The sequence below is a fragment of the Glandiceps talaboti genome, chromosome 2, assembly GCF_964340395.1.
Source record: "Glandiceps talaboti chromosome 2, keGlaTala1.1, whole genome shotgun sequence".
NCBI classification, from domain to species: Eukaryota; Metazoa; Hemichordata; class Enteropneusta; family Spengelidae; genus Glandiceps; species Glandiceps talaboti.
This window is the reverse complement of record NC_135550.1, coordinates 11,889,450-11,905,581: the sequence shown is the minus strand read 5'-3', so window position 1 is coordinate 11,905,581 and position 16,132 is coordinate 11,889,450. Positions and strand designations below refer to the sequence as shown.

The 16,132-nt window shown below is 35.0% G+C and overlaps 2 protein-coding genes across 6 annotated transcripts; one reads left to right on the top strand and one right to left on the bottom strand.

Moving 5' to 3' along the window:
• Positions 1–80: 80 nt before the first annotated feature.
• Positions 81–4,577, bottom strand: LOC144447686 (SAYSvFN domain-containing protein 1-like). Of its 2 annotated transcripts, XR_013482044.1 has the most exons (3): positions 4,317–4,577; positions 1,730–2,210; positions 139–623 (listed from the first exon to the last, which is right to left on the bottom strand). XR_013482044.1 is itself a non-coding variant. In XM_078137768.1 (2 exons), exons 1-2 carry the CDS (start codon positions 4,431–4,433, stop codon positions 1,860–1,862), a joined length of 468 nt encoding a protein of 155 aa, XP_077993894.1. In that variant the 5' UTR covers positions 4,434–4,576; the 3' UTR covers positions 81–1,859. The 2 variants fall into 2 exon arrangements, 1 of the variants encoding a protein (XP_077993894.1); XM_078137768.1 differs by having other exon boundaries at positions 81–2,210; positions 4,317–4,576.
• LOC144447655 (putative FERM domain-containing protein FRMD8P1) lies at positions 3,996–15,644 on the top strand. 4 transcript variants are annotated; one of them, XM_078137735.1, is made up of 13 exons: positions 3,996–4,100; positions 4,723–4,858; positions 5,513–5,717; positions 6,739–6,906; positions 7,238–7,339; positions 7,653–7,711; positions 8,270–8,436; positions 9,430–9,609; positions 10,338–10,464; positions 11,246–11,401; positions 11,803–11,929; positions 12,838–12,912; positions 13,343–15,644. In XM_078137735.1, exons 3-13 carry the CDS (start codon positions 5,525–5,527, stop codon positions 13,423–13,425), a joined length of 1,437 nt encoding a protein of 478 aa, XP_077993861.1. In that variant the 5' UTR covers positions 3,996–4,100; positions 4,723–4,858; positions 5,513–5,524; the 3' UTR covers positions 13,426–15,644. The 4 variants fall into 4 exon arrangements, with proteins under 4 accessions (XP_077993861.1, XP_077993868.1, XP_077993883.1 ...); XM_078137742.1 differs by lacking the exons at positions 3,996–4,100; positions 4,723–4,858 and adding an exon at positions 4,915–4,938; XM_078137757.1 differs by lacking the exons at positions 3,996–4,100; positions 4,723–4,858 and adding an exon at positions 5,011–5,119.
• Positions 15,645–16,132: the final 488 nt, after the last annotated feature.

Below are 16,132 nucleotides of genomic sequence, written 5' to 3'. Positions count from 1 at the left end.
CCGAAATCTGTATAAAAATAATGTTATGTTGAGAGAGAGAGAGAGAGAGAGAGGGAGGGAGGGAGGGAGGGAGGGAGGGAGAGAGGGAGAGAGTGAGAGGGAGGGAGAGAGTTTTTTCAGCCATATACTGACAACTTCCCTAGAAATTACAGTGTCCATAGCATATATACATTAATTTACTTTTTAAAATTTATTATATATCTTTTATGTATCTTGGCAAGTAAATGTGACAATTTTCCACACAAAGATGTTGACAAATCAAAAGAGAGAATTTTCAGAACAACAGATTTGGCTTCAATAGGGAACTTCCAATCCAGACTGAGCATGCTCAGATGCAAAGGACTATGGGATTGTCTGTAGTTATCGTTTTATCTAATCTGGAGCTATCGATAGAATAAATCTCCTACAATGGTCATGACAACCATGACTAGATTATTTGTGGTTACAAACAATGCAACACAATCATTTACAATACTGATTGATTGATATTTATCATATTTCCCACGATGCATCATTCAGGATATTCAAGATGGCGGGTTTGTAAGTTCTCTATCGAGGTGCTTAGCCTTATCCACTACAAAATACTTTCAGGACTTCTGTAAATGAATGTATTGGTTTCACACCTTGGAAAAAAATAAACATATTTCTGTTACTAACTGTGTTCAAGAAATGTTCAAATCATTCTCAGATCAAATCAAGAAAATAAATCTTGTCATCGGGTAAATTTTTGAATCATAAAATTAACCCCATTCTTGAATCCAAATCACTACCAAATATTGATTGTGTTTACTCAGTTGATGTTTAAATTAAAAGATCGTCGATTTCCTATGAAACAAGATTTCATATGGCAAATTTGGAGAGAATTGAATAACTTTGATTGTCAGGCAAATTTGTAACCAGGATAGCATTCTATGTCTTTTTGTTTGAAATTAGAATGTATGAATAACATTATACTTCAATGCTGATGCAAAATCTTTTCACCAAATAAGTTCAGAGTCAAAATACTGTATATACCGTATACCCTTAATAAGCTCACATTCACAAAAAATGTGGTTATATTTAATATTACCAATGTTGACCACAAGTTTTTTATCCACATGGCTTTTCCATGCTGATATCTTCATATGTACTATATCACCAGAATATCAAATCTGAACTGAGTAAATTCTCCTTGTTGTACCAAACAATATATTAACATAGAACATAAAGGAATTTAAATTGCTTTACATATAACAACAAACATTTACTTTAGTTTCCTATATCTAATGGGTTGTCTATCATAACAGGTCAAATTTTCTGGAGTAACTATTGACTGTGAGTGCATGTTAGAGAAATAACTTGAATTATTACTCTGTAAATGAAAAAGAAAAAGGAAAATTTGTATCATTGGTCTCAATCATGATATAGAGTGCACGTCAGTGATTACTGCAATGCATTTTGCAATCATTTTGTTGCAGTACTGGTACATGCTGCAATTGCAATGCACTTCACAGTCACAGCAAAATATGCTTGGACCTTGGTTAAAGAATGACAATTATCATCAATAGAGGATATACTGTGTAGGCAGCACCTTGATAAAGTTTCAGTTAACAGTATATTCAAACAAACAGTTGTTGACTACTTTTGTGAGGCTACACCTCCCATCATGTGGTACACTGAATTTTTGCAGAGTGGGTTCAAAGGTGATCTACACATAGTGGCATTTCATGCCAAGTCCAGCATCTCTTACCAGTTAGATTTTTTCTTGGGAAATTTTCAAGGTGGTTATGTGTTACAGTATTATGATGTGTAGACTCAAGTTAACTCTCTCATATCAACACTTGTCACTATCGGTACATCCTTTACTAGGTATCATGTTGTTAACCAATCATGGCTCCAGGACCCAACATCATTTCTCTCTGCAACTGTTCAGCAGTCAGTGTTCCGTCAATCCTTTCACAGTTCGGATTGAAAACAGAATATGCACTTAATTCACCGGGTTGTCTGGTTCCACCACTCCTCAAGTTGGTAAACACCACATAAAACAGAGTCACAATGATGAAAATAGCTGCAAATTCGATAATGACAAAAAGTACAAGAAGAATGACCCACAATATACATTTCAGGATTGTCCGATTTGTAACTGTACCATTGAATCTGTACCTCTGTAAATATTGTGTAAATTTGTTGGGTGTCACTTGTACATCGTGTTTCACTGTGCCATTATTATCCTGAAAATAAAATCATAATACATTGATAAGTTTGTGGCAAGTACTGTTTGTTCAGTTGTCGAGGACATTACAAGTCCATCAAAAAGGCACAACTGCCTTTTCCTTCAATCGCATATCAGTTTGCCTATAGACTAACAATAGAGAGGTTTAGATATGACTATTTATGGGCCTTATATATGTGCATAGCATCATAGTCATGTGATTCAAAGCAACCCACGTGTTGTGTATCAGACAATGCTACATCAAAAGGGCAGTCTACACGTAACTGTAAATACGTATTCAATTTTTTACATTTTTCTTGTATTATATGTCATCATTTTTTTAATATTAAAGTTCACAAATGTAACTGTAAACTAATTGTTGGGTTTTTTCTTTGGGTACTTGAATGAAAAATGTCTAAAGTACAGACAAGTTTGGAAAACAAAGTCATGTGTTTGGCCTTCTGGACAGCAGATGCCAATGCACACGTGCACATTCCACTGTCTTTAAAGTTTGGGTTCTGAAGGCATAGCTAAACAAAACTCTGTATGCGTCATTACTTGTACGTCTGCACGATCATGCTCCAGTGCATGTACACATTCTAACATGTATCTAAGCCTCTCTGTTGTACTCTATGAATACAAAGCTCTTGGCTATGTATGTAAAGCAGTCCAAGATTAAATTTGTTGGAGGATACTGGTTACTGATTGGTCAGTGGTAGTGTCAATCAACTTGGGTGAATGCTAATTAGTTTCTTCATCACACAGTCACAATAATTTATACAGGTAATAACATTTCACATCATGGTAACTATGGAAACTAAAAGATTTAACATTGCAAATTGGCCAAAAGGATAATTGTTTCATGTAATGCCTATATGAACAGAAACTCTTCCTTATCATGAATACGGTTGAATGGAAACTAGGAATTCCTGTGATTCCCATACAAAAGAGGAAATGAAAATTAGTTGCTGATGCCAAACTAGAGTAAATTGTAATATATGGAACTACCAGGTATACTCCATTTTGTAACCAAATAGTATGTACTATCAAAAGAACTACCAGTAATTGACATATAGTCCCTCTATCATGCTGTCACGTCATGTCAGATGACTAAATTACTAAAGAACGTGTCTGCCAAACTATAGATCTCATTGAAAACTGTGTGGGTGGGTGATCCAATGGCATCTGTCACCTGAAAATCAATGACCATTGTGTTGCTCTGTCCAAAAATGATCTATCATGCAGTATATACAGATAATTATTGTAAAGTTATTTTTTTTTTGCTAAGGTTTTGGATCTCTGGTATTAAAAAGTAAGGGGGAAACCGGTATAACTGTCATACTTTCCCTACACAATTTGTGAATTTTGGTTGGGAATTAAAGTAAAGTGACTGTAACTCAGGTAGGTTTAATACCTATATTACCACCTATTCAATAAGAAAAACACTAGTGGAAACCCTGCTAAAATGGCTGGGAACTTGGGTTGATTTTTAATACACACTACCACTCTTAATACATGGAACAGAAACACTGACAATGGTAATGATATTGAAAATGAAAATAATAATGTATAAATAAAATAAATTACAAAACTGAAAAAAAAAAATGCTGTGATTGTGCAATATGTCCGATATCCGTAACCTAATAAATTTTCCATACACAGTAGCTTTATTGTTAGTGAAATAGGTAATGTCCGTTCTTTTACAATGGCAAAGTTCCCCGAACAGTTCAACTTGTAACTGTGTATGAGTCAGTGTGGTTTACAAATACATGTTGTAATGGCCCGGATGCACCACCTACGTCAAACCCGTACTAGGACAACAATGCACCACTGGCACTATATTGTTGACAACAACTTTACTAGTCTCTGACATATGTTACTCTGTGGTACGTACTGTATGTAACGGCAGGTAAGTTCGGAAAATATTCATGCTACACGACGCTTTTTTTTCTCTCTTTCGCAATTTACGGGTAGCAAAATCTAACGCGATCATCTTTCTGTCAAAAATGAGTCATAACAAAGTTACTTTAGTTAGATATACGTGTCTGTCAACTTCAAGTGTAAACTTGCTGAATGAACAACATGCAACAACAACACTGGTCAAATGAGTATTGCTTGATATTACCTCGAATACGTTTTTGTTTGCTGAGGCATGACCATTTTCACTTTGATGTGGTGTATGCCCACACTCTCTTGCCTTCCTAGCCCTGTATTCGGCCAACTGGTCCTCGACACTTTTCATTCTCCGCTATCCTGTTGGCTCTTTACACGTACACAGGTGGATAGTCGTCCTCGGAGTTCCTCTTCCAGTGTGATGAACGTTACGAATAGACTCCGATTCAAATTTTAATCGTACAATGATAGTATAATTTTATATGCAGTTGACTGAAATAATCATATATTTTTTAAATAACTACATTGAATTTGAATTGTTTAGAAGCTTTTGATGATTTTTTTTGCCAAAGCTGCATGCGAATATGAGTACCAAGAACATGACCATTTCTCATTTCCTGTTGTTTGATTTGTGTCAGGTGATCACAATCTACGTCAAATACGAGGGTCTGGTAATTAACGCAACGGCCTTTATATTTGTGTGATCATTCGAGAAAACTTCATTTTATAAGCCAGAGGGTCGAACAGAAGTTGAAGAGACAAGGAAAGCATCAGGTAAAATTTGGATATTTCGTCGGTTAGAAACGTGTAATTTTACACCATGATTGGGTGGGCGGTGAACGCGGTTCGTGATAGTGAGTGTACACTCGAACTCTATTCGTACAGTACACAAAACTTCCCGTCTCAGCCTTTCAAACTTGTCGGGGTTTTTTTGTCCGTTTATATGCAAGCCTTTTGTTCGCTTCCAGGGATCACACGTCCACTATGCACAAATAGTCGGAGATTCATAGAAACCGCACCATATATAGACCGTCGGTGAGATAAACAGTGGAGGTATTAGTGGGGATTTTCAGGGTAAATTTTCACAAAAAGTAAACAGGCTGTGAGTGGACCGACCATCAGGCTGTTACATCTCACGGTCACCACGAGACTCACGTTTTACATTTTGAAGCAGCCAAGATGTGATCGAATATATTTTATGTGAAAATAGTTCGTTTGTCGAGGATTGAAATCGATAGTTGTTGGTGGAGGGTCTATGTTTATATTGAGTATTGTTATGACTAGAAACCAGTTACTATCATATCCTCAAAATCAGTAGGGTGTCAGACACTCAAGTCGGAATCCTCATATTTCAGATGATTTGGTGGATTGTTATGTTATGTATACTCAATGTATGTTGACATCGTATCATTTCATCTCTGTTGTCAGAAAGGAGTCAAAATGTCTGTGGAATCAGGGTTACACTCGTATAGACTGCAGGACAAACCACAAGCAAAACCGAGATTGAAAATGCCTCCACATTTAGAACCACTTGGACCAACAGGATCTGGACTGATGACACCAATAACACAGACTTTATACCAGGGTAGCCGTGAATATCCTATACCGAGTACAGCTTCATCGGTATCAAAATGTATGTATATAAACTCATGTATATGTGTATATCAAATTGTATTTGAATTCATATGTGATAGATATATAAATGCGATCTGAATATGAATGAATTCTCACTCACATGACATAATTGTATGCTCATGTATGTATGCACACATGATAACGTTGTATAAAAATATATTTATATGAATTCACATATGACATTTGTATCAAATGTTTGTAAATGAGTTTATGTGTATTTGTACTCACTAATGTAACATTTTTAGTATTATCCCTTTTACCATTACAAATTTATGCTTTGGGAAATTCACATTACATGTTGCATGCTACTTAGGAAAGTTATTCTTAATTGTTAGTTTAGAAAGTGTACAAGTTGAAAATAAAACCCTGTGCTCTTGGTACAGTTAGTTATCCTGTGATGTTAACATTAATTGGAAAAGTATGCTGTGGTATGACTTATGTGTCTTGGTTTGAAATTTAACCATAACATACTGTGATCGTCATGTCTTTAAGTTTAAAAATGCCAGTATATCTACATTGGGCTTTTAACAATACATGTGTCATGCCACGTACGCTATCAGCTATCATTCCAGTCTATGTTGTGGTTGCAAAGCCTGGCAGGGCTATGAACAACAGCACATAGTCATACAGACTCCCATATCACATGTATGTGTTTGCTTTTCTCTAATTTGATAAGCTAGCTATTTTATTTTTTTCTATAATATCACCCCCCCCCCCCACCTTCCACCCCTGTTAGTGTCAATATCCATATTAAAATTCAAAAGTTTGAAAGGTGTATTTCTTGGAAAAGTTTTTTATAAAGGAAGTGAGAATTTGATATAGTCCGGGTTTAATTAACCATTTGTGTGTTTAGATGTGTGCACTGCCTATTTCCCAAAGTTAGAAGTTTATTCAAAAGTGTTTTCGACAATTTTAACATCCTAGGTTTAGATGTGTGCACTGCCCATTTCCAAAAGTTAGAAGTTTATTCAAAAGTGTTTTTCAACAATTTTAACGACTTTCCATCGGTCTCTCCCTAGGTTTAGATGTATGCATATTTCTGCGCAATGGAACGGGACATGAGTTTAATGTTGAAGGATGTAAAAGGGCAACAGCACAGGAATTATCAGATTTAATGCAGGCCAATTTAGGTTTACCAGAGATAGCAACGGAATTATTCTGTTTATGGTTAACGTCACCATTGTTGAGTAAGTGTTTTACATTCTCTGCTTTGGTAGTCTTCATTTGATGTTTAAAAATTGGTAACATTTGAACATTATCATACCTTGTTTTACTTTAGTCACCGTTTACTGCAATTTGTAGAGTTATTGCTTCAAATTTGATTTCAAAATGCAAGATGTGTTATGTTTGTGTTTTTTGGATGTCAATTACCACTGCTACTGATATTGTTTTCAAATTAGAACTTCTATCAAATTAATCCTTATTTTGTTAAAGTTAGAAATACTTTGTTTTCAAAACTAAACATTTGCAATGACCATGAAATCTTACCTTTTACTTTTATGTTGTGTTTTCAATCAGAATTACAGTTAAAACCTCACCATGTGCCGTACAAGCTGTACAGACAATGGCCTGACCTTCTAGACCGATTTACATCAGCCACAGAAGATCAGAAAAACAGAGGTACGTATCAAAGCCCAGTCCATTGAAAGGCTGGCAATGATGTCAAATTTTAGGTATGCATCATAACCATTCAAAGACAGACAAGCCCACTTATTACATATACAACATCTCTCATTGTCAATATTTGAGTTGACATGGTGAATGCATTTTGGTGAAGAGAAGTTGTTTACTAGTTCAACAAGAAAATGTACATAGAATAAAAAAACCCACTCCAGTTGTTTATGGTGAAATGTCCTGATCAATAATGTTTTGGGTGTGATAACTTTATTCAAAGGATCAATAGTGAACTCAGTCTTTCATTATCTTCTTTCAGATGAACCTATTTTATGCTACCAGAGAAATGCTTTCTTTCCTAAATGTAAAGAAAAAAGGGTAAGTATTTCTAAGAAACATGAACATTTTCTGTAAAATCATTGGTCCATGACCTTGCATGTGAAGAACACTCTTTATAATAATAATAATTATTATCTTGTATGTCCTGGTATTTCCAGAAAAACTACTCAACCAAGATATTCAATGAATTGTACAGTAAAGAATTCCTCAAAATCCATTATGTGTATTAATTCAAAATGGAGTCAATAGTACCAATTTTAAAGCACAACTATGTGTTACATCATCATGAAATGAAAATTTCTACTCGCGGAGGAGTTACTATGGATCCCAAGGCCATGAACATTCATTCTTGTAGTGTGGTGGTATATGTTTGTCTATATACCCTGGAATCTCCAGTGTCGATGGTTCGTCTAGCCCAGAGACATGGCCATCTGGCTTGAAAATGTCATTTCCCAGAAATGTACTGCCAAGCCAGTATGTCAAATCAGATAGCCTAGTTGCCTACTCTGCAACCAATGGTTTGCCCCGAATAAGTTATGAAAGTATTCCTGATGCATGTTTTGATACCTTTTTTCTTTGTGAATGTTTACAAACCAGATACGAAGTGAGAAGGCGTTAGAAATGTTATATGAAGAGGCAAAACATAATATTTTGGAAGGTTACTACCCATGTAGTAGTGAGGAATATGACAGATATGCAGGGCTGCTTGCAAGGATTGAATTGGGGCCATATGAACCAAAACTACATACAAGTACCTACTTCAAGTAAGTCAATAGGGCAAAGTACAAGTGAATGTATTTTGTGCACAAATATTTTAGCAGACTTCTAAGTGTTCACATTTTGGTTCTGTTTTATCTTTTGCTGATAAAAAGAGTTTACTCGTGTATACTTATAGCCACATTTCTTTTGTAAGTTATAATGCATGGATTCACACTCAATTTAAGTCTGCCTTTATTTTGTGCAGTTACTCATATCAGACTTTAGCAGTGAAAATGAGTCCAGCCAAAATATGTATGTTGACAGTAGCTAATAGTGATAGAATCTATGTATCAAGTTAAGTATTTATTGATACCAAAAAAATCAGAATAAATCAATGCTTTTGTGTTTGGTAGAGGTTTGTGCGCAGACATTATTGTGAGAAAGTTCAAAGACCGTGATCTGAACTAGAATTCGTCATCAACGCATTGATGACAAATCAATAATATAATTGTATTGACTACGCTTTGTGAGTCTGATCTGTGACAGTTTCAGAACAGTAATAAATATTTTGTAATCTTGACATATATAGCCAATTTGAAAGGGCTAGAGTAATACTACATTCTATATATGTCAATGTTGTCAATGAATTATTGCATTCATAGAAGATATATCATACTCATAGGTTGAAAGTGTCTGTGATTCACTGCCATAATCAGTGACCTTATCACTGTTTAAATTTGTTTTGGTCGTGACTGTCTGTGATTTACTAACATAATGAATGACCTTATTGCTGTGGTGACGTTTGTTTTGATTTCAAAATTACTGAGGTGTGTCATCAAATTCTGAATTTACAATAGTAGGGCCATTTTTTGATAGCTGTAGGGGAATAATTGTCTCACATGATTCTGTTGAAATTGAATTGAAAAGTTACATAATATGAAGTCGTTATTATAGTTATTGCACTATAATGACGTTTCTTGCCCCATCAAATGTTTATGAAAAGGTTAAGTTACATTTTGTAAAATATAGCCACTGTCATTATTTTTTTTCCCCAACAGAGACAAACTTCCAAATTTCTACCCAGCACCCATGTGCAAGACTTCATGGTCATTGCCATTGTCTTCAAAAACAACAGCAGAGTATCGAATTGTTGACGAGTACAAGAATTTGTCTGCCAATAATGAACAACAGTGTAAAAAGACGTTCTTAAAGTCATGTTGGTCGTTGCCCTTCTATGGGTAAGTAGACTTGGCACTCTGCCAAGACATATTTTGTTTGTTTGTAAAAAGGTCATCAGAAACGTGCTTGAGTCATAGCACCGCTGGATAAGAAAGGTCACTGCTGTGTAACATTCAATACTACAAAGATAGGAATGAATTATGTCAAGTAGATAAATATTTTAGAACACTTGTAGGGAGGGGGTATATATGTCACAGGGGCAATCAATTATTCCAAAATAGTATTGGTCACCATGGTATCCAGATTTTTATCGGTTTTTTGAAATATGATAGAAATGTTTGGTTTAGTGGGTGAAAAGTAAGGTTTCTATTACGTTGGAAAGTTATGGAAACAATTTTCACAGATATGCACGACATCACTTTATAGTTGTTGATAACACAGTACATAGTGTGTCCATGTTGCGAGTATTTACAGAACAACTATATAATTTCTCTGTGTGTGTCTATCTTGAAAAAATTTATTGATATTAAAAGAAAATACTTTATGTCTATTTCTGTGTGAAAAAATTTACTGGCAAGCCTCCTTGTATGATATTGATTTCCACATTATCATTTGATTCGCAGTAACTGCATGTGTGTGTGTGTGTGCTTGTGCTTGTGCATGCATGTATGCTCGTGTGCATATGCATTCACACTCTTATATAACTGTTTAGTTATGGAGATACACTTATATAACATGTTTACATACAATATTTACATATTTTTGTTTTTTCCTCCAAAATATACAGGTGTGTATTTTTCACTGGTCAAATTGAGAGACCACACGCTGGTAAGAAAGTAAAGGAAAACCACGATAGACCAGCTTCAGTTGGCATAAACAGAGATGGTGTCTTTCTTGTTTGTGTGTCAAAATCAGTAAGTACACAACAATATAGTATGTAACTAGAAAGAAAGTTTTATGAATTCAAAAGTTTTATTTTACATCGAGAGTAGCTTGACTTTTTAATATCTCTTTCAACAGATATTAGAGTGTTAACATTCTCCACATAGCAATTATTGCTAACAGCTGAGTCCATACTCCATCTTCCTCATCAAAGGCTTAAAGGCCAGAGATTCAATCCCAGGTTCTCACATTAGTGTTATCTTATCAGTGGAGCCGTAAGGATCACATAGGGCCACTCTTTTTGTTCGAGATCAACTATTTTTTATATAGCTCTGTGAGATGGCTGCTTTTTAAACTGATATATTAATCCTAATCTGATATGGGCATTTAAAGTCTATTACAATATAAGAGAACTGTTCTGTGTATTAACATAGTAATTGAGCCTTCGGTTTACTAAGATAGACACAAACTAAAACTATTGTCGCAACATGTTGATACAACAGTGATAAGCTATTGAATGGATGTTCGTTTAATTATAGTCTCAGTAGGGAGTTCAAGTTCCATAAACTTGCAGTGTAGTGTTTTGGGACTTCCACGTTTACACTCTGTTGATCACAGGGTGATTAGAATCACACAACAGAGGAACCGCTATCACCCACTTGTGTAATCTACCACATTGATGACCAATATATTTAGTTCGTGTCTATCTTAGTAAACCAAAGACTGGATTACCAATGTCGTAGTCGAAGACTATCAGGGATATCTCTTTATTTATTAGTCACTTAAAATATCATTGTTGTATTGTGTCTGTAGGAACTTTTACTTGCACTAAGTTATGATGATTTATCGTGGGAATATACAGAACCAGCCAAAGCACATTCAGCTGGTCTTCCCTGTCTGTGGTTACAGTTTGATATTGAAGAAAATGGTAATACTGTCAGCAAAATTCTCCAGGTCTTCTCAAAGCAGGTAAGGGTTATATAGATGTATGAATATGTTTACTGATTATAAGGAGTCACGATAGTCTGATGGGTAGAGTGGTTGGCTTGGCAACTGCTGTTTGCCACTTTTCAAGTCTTGCTGGTGCTGTTGATTCTGAATTGCTTCAAGTCCTTGGGCAACACTTGAACCACATGTTGAGTGTGCTTCAGTCACGCCAACTGTGTATTAAAATGAGGTCCTTGTATGACAAGAGGACATATTTAACCTGGCTGCAGGATGTGTGCTTCCCAGGGAGTTAAGGAAATTTAAAAGGGCCATTGTGTTGTTATTGATTCACACAAGGACTTATAATTGTAAAGCACAGTTTGACTCAAATTTTTTTTTGAGTACAGTATGTCATATTCTGATTGTTTCTTTCATTTTTTCAGGCCATTATGATGAATGCAATGATTGAAGCATGTGTGGAAGAAATTAACCAGGTAGATCCCAATCGTTTCGGTGCTGGTACCGGTAGTAGGGAACAATTAGATGGCGGACAAGACACCGTTGATGCCCGTAAGTAATGCCTTATTATATTATCAAACATTTCATGGTTACTTCTACCTAGCTACTTTAAAAACTTTTGACAGTGTAACTGTTTATGTCCAGGTACTCTAAAAGCCAGTTCATCATTTGTGCACACTGTGAAATATATGACATATTTGGGTCAGATAATCGTCATCAGTGCCTCAGTGCCTAGACTGAGGTATAGTGAGCATAACTACATGTACTGGTATATATGTTCTGTGAATTCACATTCACCAGTGTGTGTGTGCCCTCGAATGAAAGACAGTTGTTTTGATGTGAGTCAAAATGATAAAAACTGACATTTCTTGTGAGTCACCACATAGTAAGAGATAGGGGAACACCAAATGTTGGAGTGTCATTAGAAATTGTATCAGTGGCACGTCAAATTGACTTGGAAGTTGGAAGACACACTGACAGACACACTGACAGACACTGACATTAACATACTATACTTATACTGTACGTACATACTGTAAACCTGGAAATTTTCGCAGGAAAACAAAAAACACACAAATAAGTAGTGACTAAAATGCCTTCTTGTACATGAACACAATGTACCAGTCTGATAATTAGTAAAAATTAGTCTTTGAGAACTAGTTTGAAGACGGTAAAAATCACAAAATTTATATACCAGTGAAAATATCTAGGTTTACAGTGTATTGTATCAATGTGAAGCTATTTACAAGGTTGTCACTGATTGGAAAACATACAAGTACTTTATCACTCATTAACAATACAGCCAACAGATATGCTTTGTTTCCTTTGTTTTCTAACCAATCAGAATGAACCTTATCAAGTGCTTCATATTATCTGATATTATATATCTGTATCTAACAAATTCACTGATGTAGTGATGTTAAATAAAACACAATTGTTTGCCTCTTATCTCTTCACAGCTGTGGACATGCCAGTACAAGTAGAGAAAAAATCACAACTAAATAGGTTGTCATTGGCAACAGTCTCCACAACAGGTATGTGATAGTAGAGTCACTCTCAAAACTATTTTATTTTTACTTCACTCTAAAATAAGACGAAATGAAGCCAATGTTGAATACAGTGACAATTCCACTACTCAGAAATGTGCCCAGAACAGGCATATAGATACAAGGATGTATATAACACATGTTTTTCTGAACATAAGAAATGGTGATTCCTAAAAAAATTCCCTTTTATATGCAGATGCTAAATTTCAGCTTTGTTATTCTTAGTTATATTTTGGTGTCATGTGTACGCAGGGTTTCCTGTAAAGATATATATAGATATTTATAGATACATGTATAGTACAAATACATTTTGTAATTTGAGACTTTTGTTGAATAGCTAGCCAATAACCTAGTGTATACATGATATAGCAGGACTTGACAGATTGTCTTTTATTTACTCTGCCTTTTATTCTTTCAGGTGAAGTGGTACAGAAACCCAACAAAAAACCATCTTCTTGGGCAACGATATTCAGAAGGCAAGATAGCACCAAAGGAACATAAAATTGCGAACATTTTGTTCTTTGAGTTTCATTGTGTAATACCACGGTTGTTTTTCAACAAAATGTGTGGACATTGAGGGTTCCTGACTCTCTAGAAGGGTGCTTGTGTGTGTGTGTGTGTCCGTGTGTGCCTGTGTGTATGAGTGTCCGTGTGAAAGAAAGAGACAGCATATTTGAGTGTTGGAGACAGAAATGGAGGAAGAGTACTTCCACTTAGCATTGATGATTTTGGTCCCAAGATCTAGAATTACATAATCATAAAGGCATGTCGCATGCATGTTGATACATGTTTTGTATAATTTGTAATTTTGGATTTCATCTGCAAGCAATTATATCACAAACCACAGTTATGAACAGGAGTTTGTACTGGACACTAAACTGATTGCTGATTGCTAATTTCATTGCCAATATTAACTTGTATATCAAAAGATAACTGGAAACTTAAGTATTGATAAGTGTAGTGTTTGTTATTTGTACAAGCAAACATTGCACCAACGAAGTGCAATTATTTATCACAGAGATGACCATTGGATAACTGACATGTAGTATGTATATCATTAACATAATTTGCATAATTGGTGATGTATTGCTTATATGATTTACTTGCAACATTTTATATGAAAATTACACACAGAACATGGAAATGCTTTAAGGATGAATTCCTTTCCTGTAATAATATACACATGTATTGATTTATACAAACATTGGTGCAATTACAGTCTTACCGTTAATGTCAAATCAACGCAAGGTCATTATACCTCTACTCAGTGAAGTTCACAAGGTATTTCCAATAAGTTAATGTTACCTCGTAGGCAAATGAAAATTGATTTTCAAATTGAGACAACTCTAAAATTTTGAATTTTAGTAAAGGTTCAATAGATAGCAGATGTGTAAATATTGTTTCGTCAGTAGTCTAGTGTAGTTTTCAGCTCCATGTAACCTTTACCATTGAATGGCTTATGCTAAGTCATTCAGTAACCTTTATAAAGACAGAATTCCAATGATAACACAATACCCAAGAGACAAAACGTCCATTATGTATATATATATATTGTTTCTAGAACCTTCAGTAGACTGTTGGTGATTTTCAGCTTCTGGAGCCTTTCTCGGTGATCTGTATATGTTTGTCATTAGCCTTCAGACAGTATTTCAATCATAGCACAATATCCCAACACACACAAGTCTTTGCTTTATGTTCCTAAGATATGGATAGTCTTTGTATATAGTAGATATTATTGTAAAGTGTAGAAGATGTAAACAGTATTTTGTATACTGCACTTGTATTTAGTAATGTTGTAGGACTGTCACTGTGTATGTCAAAAGCTTGTCTATGTCGCTGACCTGTGTCTAGGATAATGCTCACCTACATGAAGCTTGTTATAGTGTTTATTCAAACTGATTAAGTTAGCCACACCCCCAAAAGTCATTATCAGAATACCATAATCACATGTTAATTATTACAGTTTATGCATTTGGGTACTGTATTCATCTTAGTTATGCATGTTCATTTACATAATGACTTCATGTGAATAATCAAAGCATTTGATGTATGTAATCACTCCCACTGTGACCAATCAGCTTACAGGAATATATTCAAATTGCATTACCTGCTTGATATAGGATTCTGTAACAAGCCGAGTGTAGATGGCAGCTATCAGAGTCACAGATCAGTGATGTAGGTGAAAGCTATCATTGACACAGATCATCGATGTAGACAGGCTAGTATATCAGTGATACAGACTTGTATAGTTTTGTACAGAAAGGACAATATGTTCAAAAAGGAATGTTAATGTAAATTATCCTGTGATATGTTGTCTTTTCAGCCCAGAAATATTCAAGAATGCATTCCTATCTAGACACCCCGGTTACTATTAAGTAATGACGAGAAAGCACTTCAAATACTTTTCATTCATTGAAAGCACACCTCACCAACAGACCAATTTTCAAGTGTGTCACGTTTTTAAAAATTTTTTTTTAGTTATTTTTTTTATAATTTTGTCCAAGTGTCTTCCTTGAGAAGCAATGAGGTCGTACATGGTAAGACTTTGGTTGAGTAACCCTGGAATGTACATGAGAACAGATCCAAACATATGGTGTTGTTTTTATTTTTAAAACTGTAAACTGCAATCTTTTAAGTGACTGTGACACACCCTGTGTTCTTTGTATATATGATATTACGTCTATTCAGAATAAAAAATAAAACAAATATGAATATCAGTAGTCCTTGTTTCATTAATTAGTCCATAGTGTTAGGATGTCCCTGGTTTTTTTTTCATGTTTCTCATTACTTTTTTATGGCAACTATGGGTTGGTTGGTCGATTGATTTTTATAAAAAATTAAAAACCTTAAATAATCATCTTCTTCACGTTTCTCTGCCTCTCTTTTTCCTCCTCTCTATCTTCTTTTTATTGGAATCCTGGTAACAGACCCTTTTTCATGTTCTCAGCTCCCTTACATTGAGTAATTTCCATTATGAAAGAAAGGCTCTGTTTTTGAAGAAGTGTCATTTTTTTTTGGTCAGTCGGGTAATGAGAAACAGAAAAAAAAAATACGGCCACCCTTATCGCAAAATAGCACCAATGACATGATTGCACAACAGACTGTTTAAATGCAATTAATTCAAGGTTGTTGTTATTAGAGAATTCAATTTGGTTTGATAGCTGTTAGTAATCTTCCTAAGGGTGTTTAGATGATGAATCACTCAAGG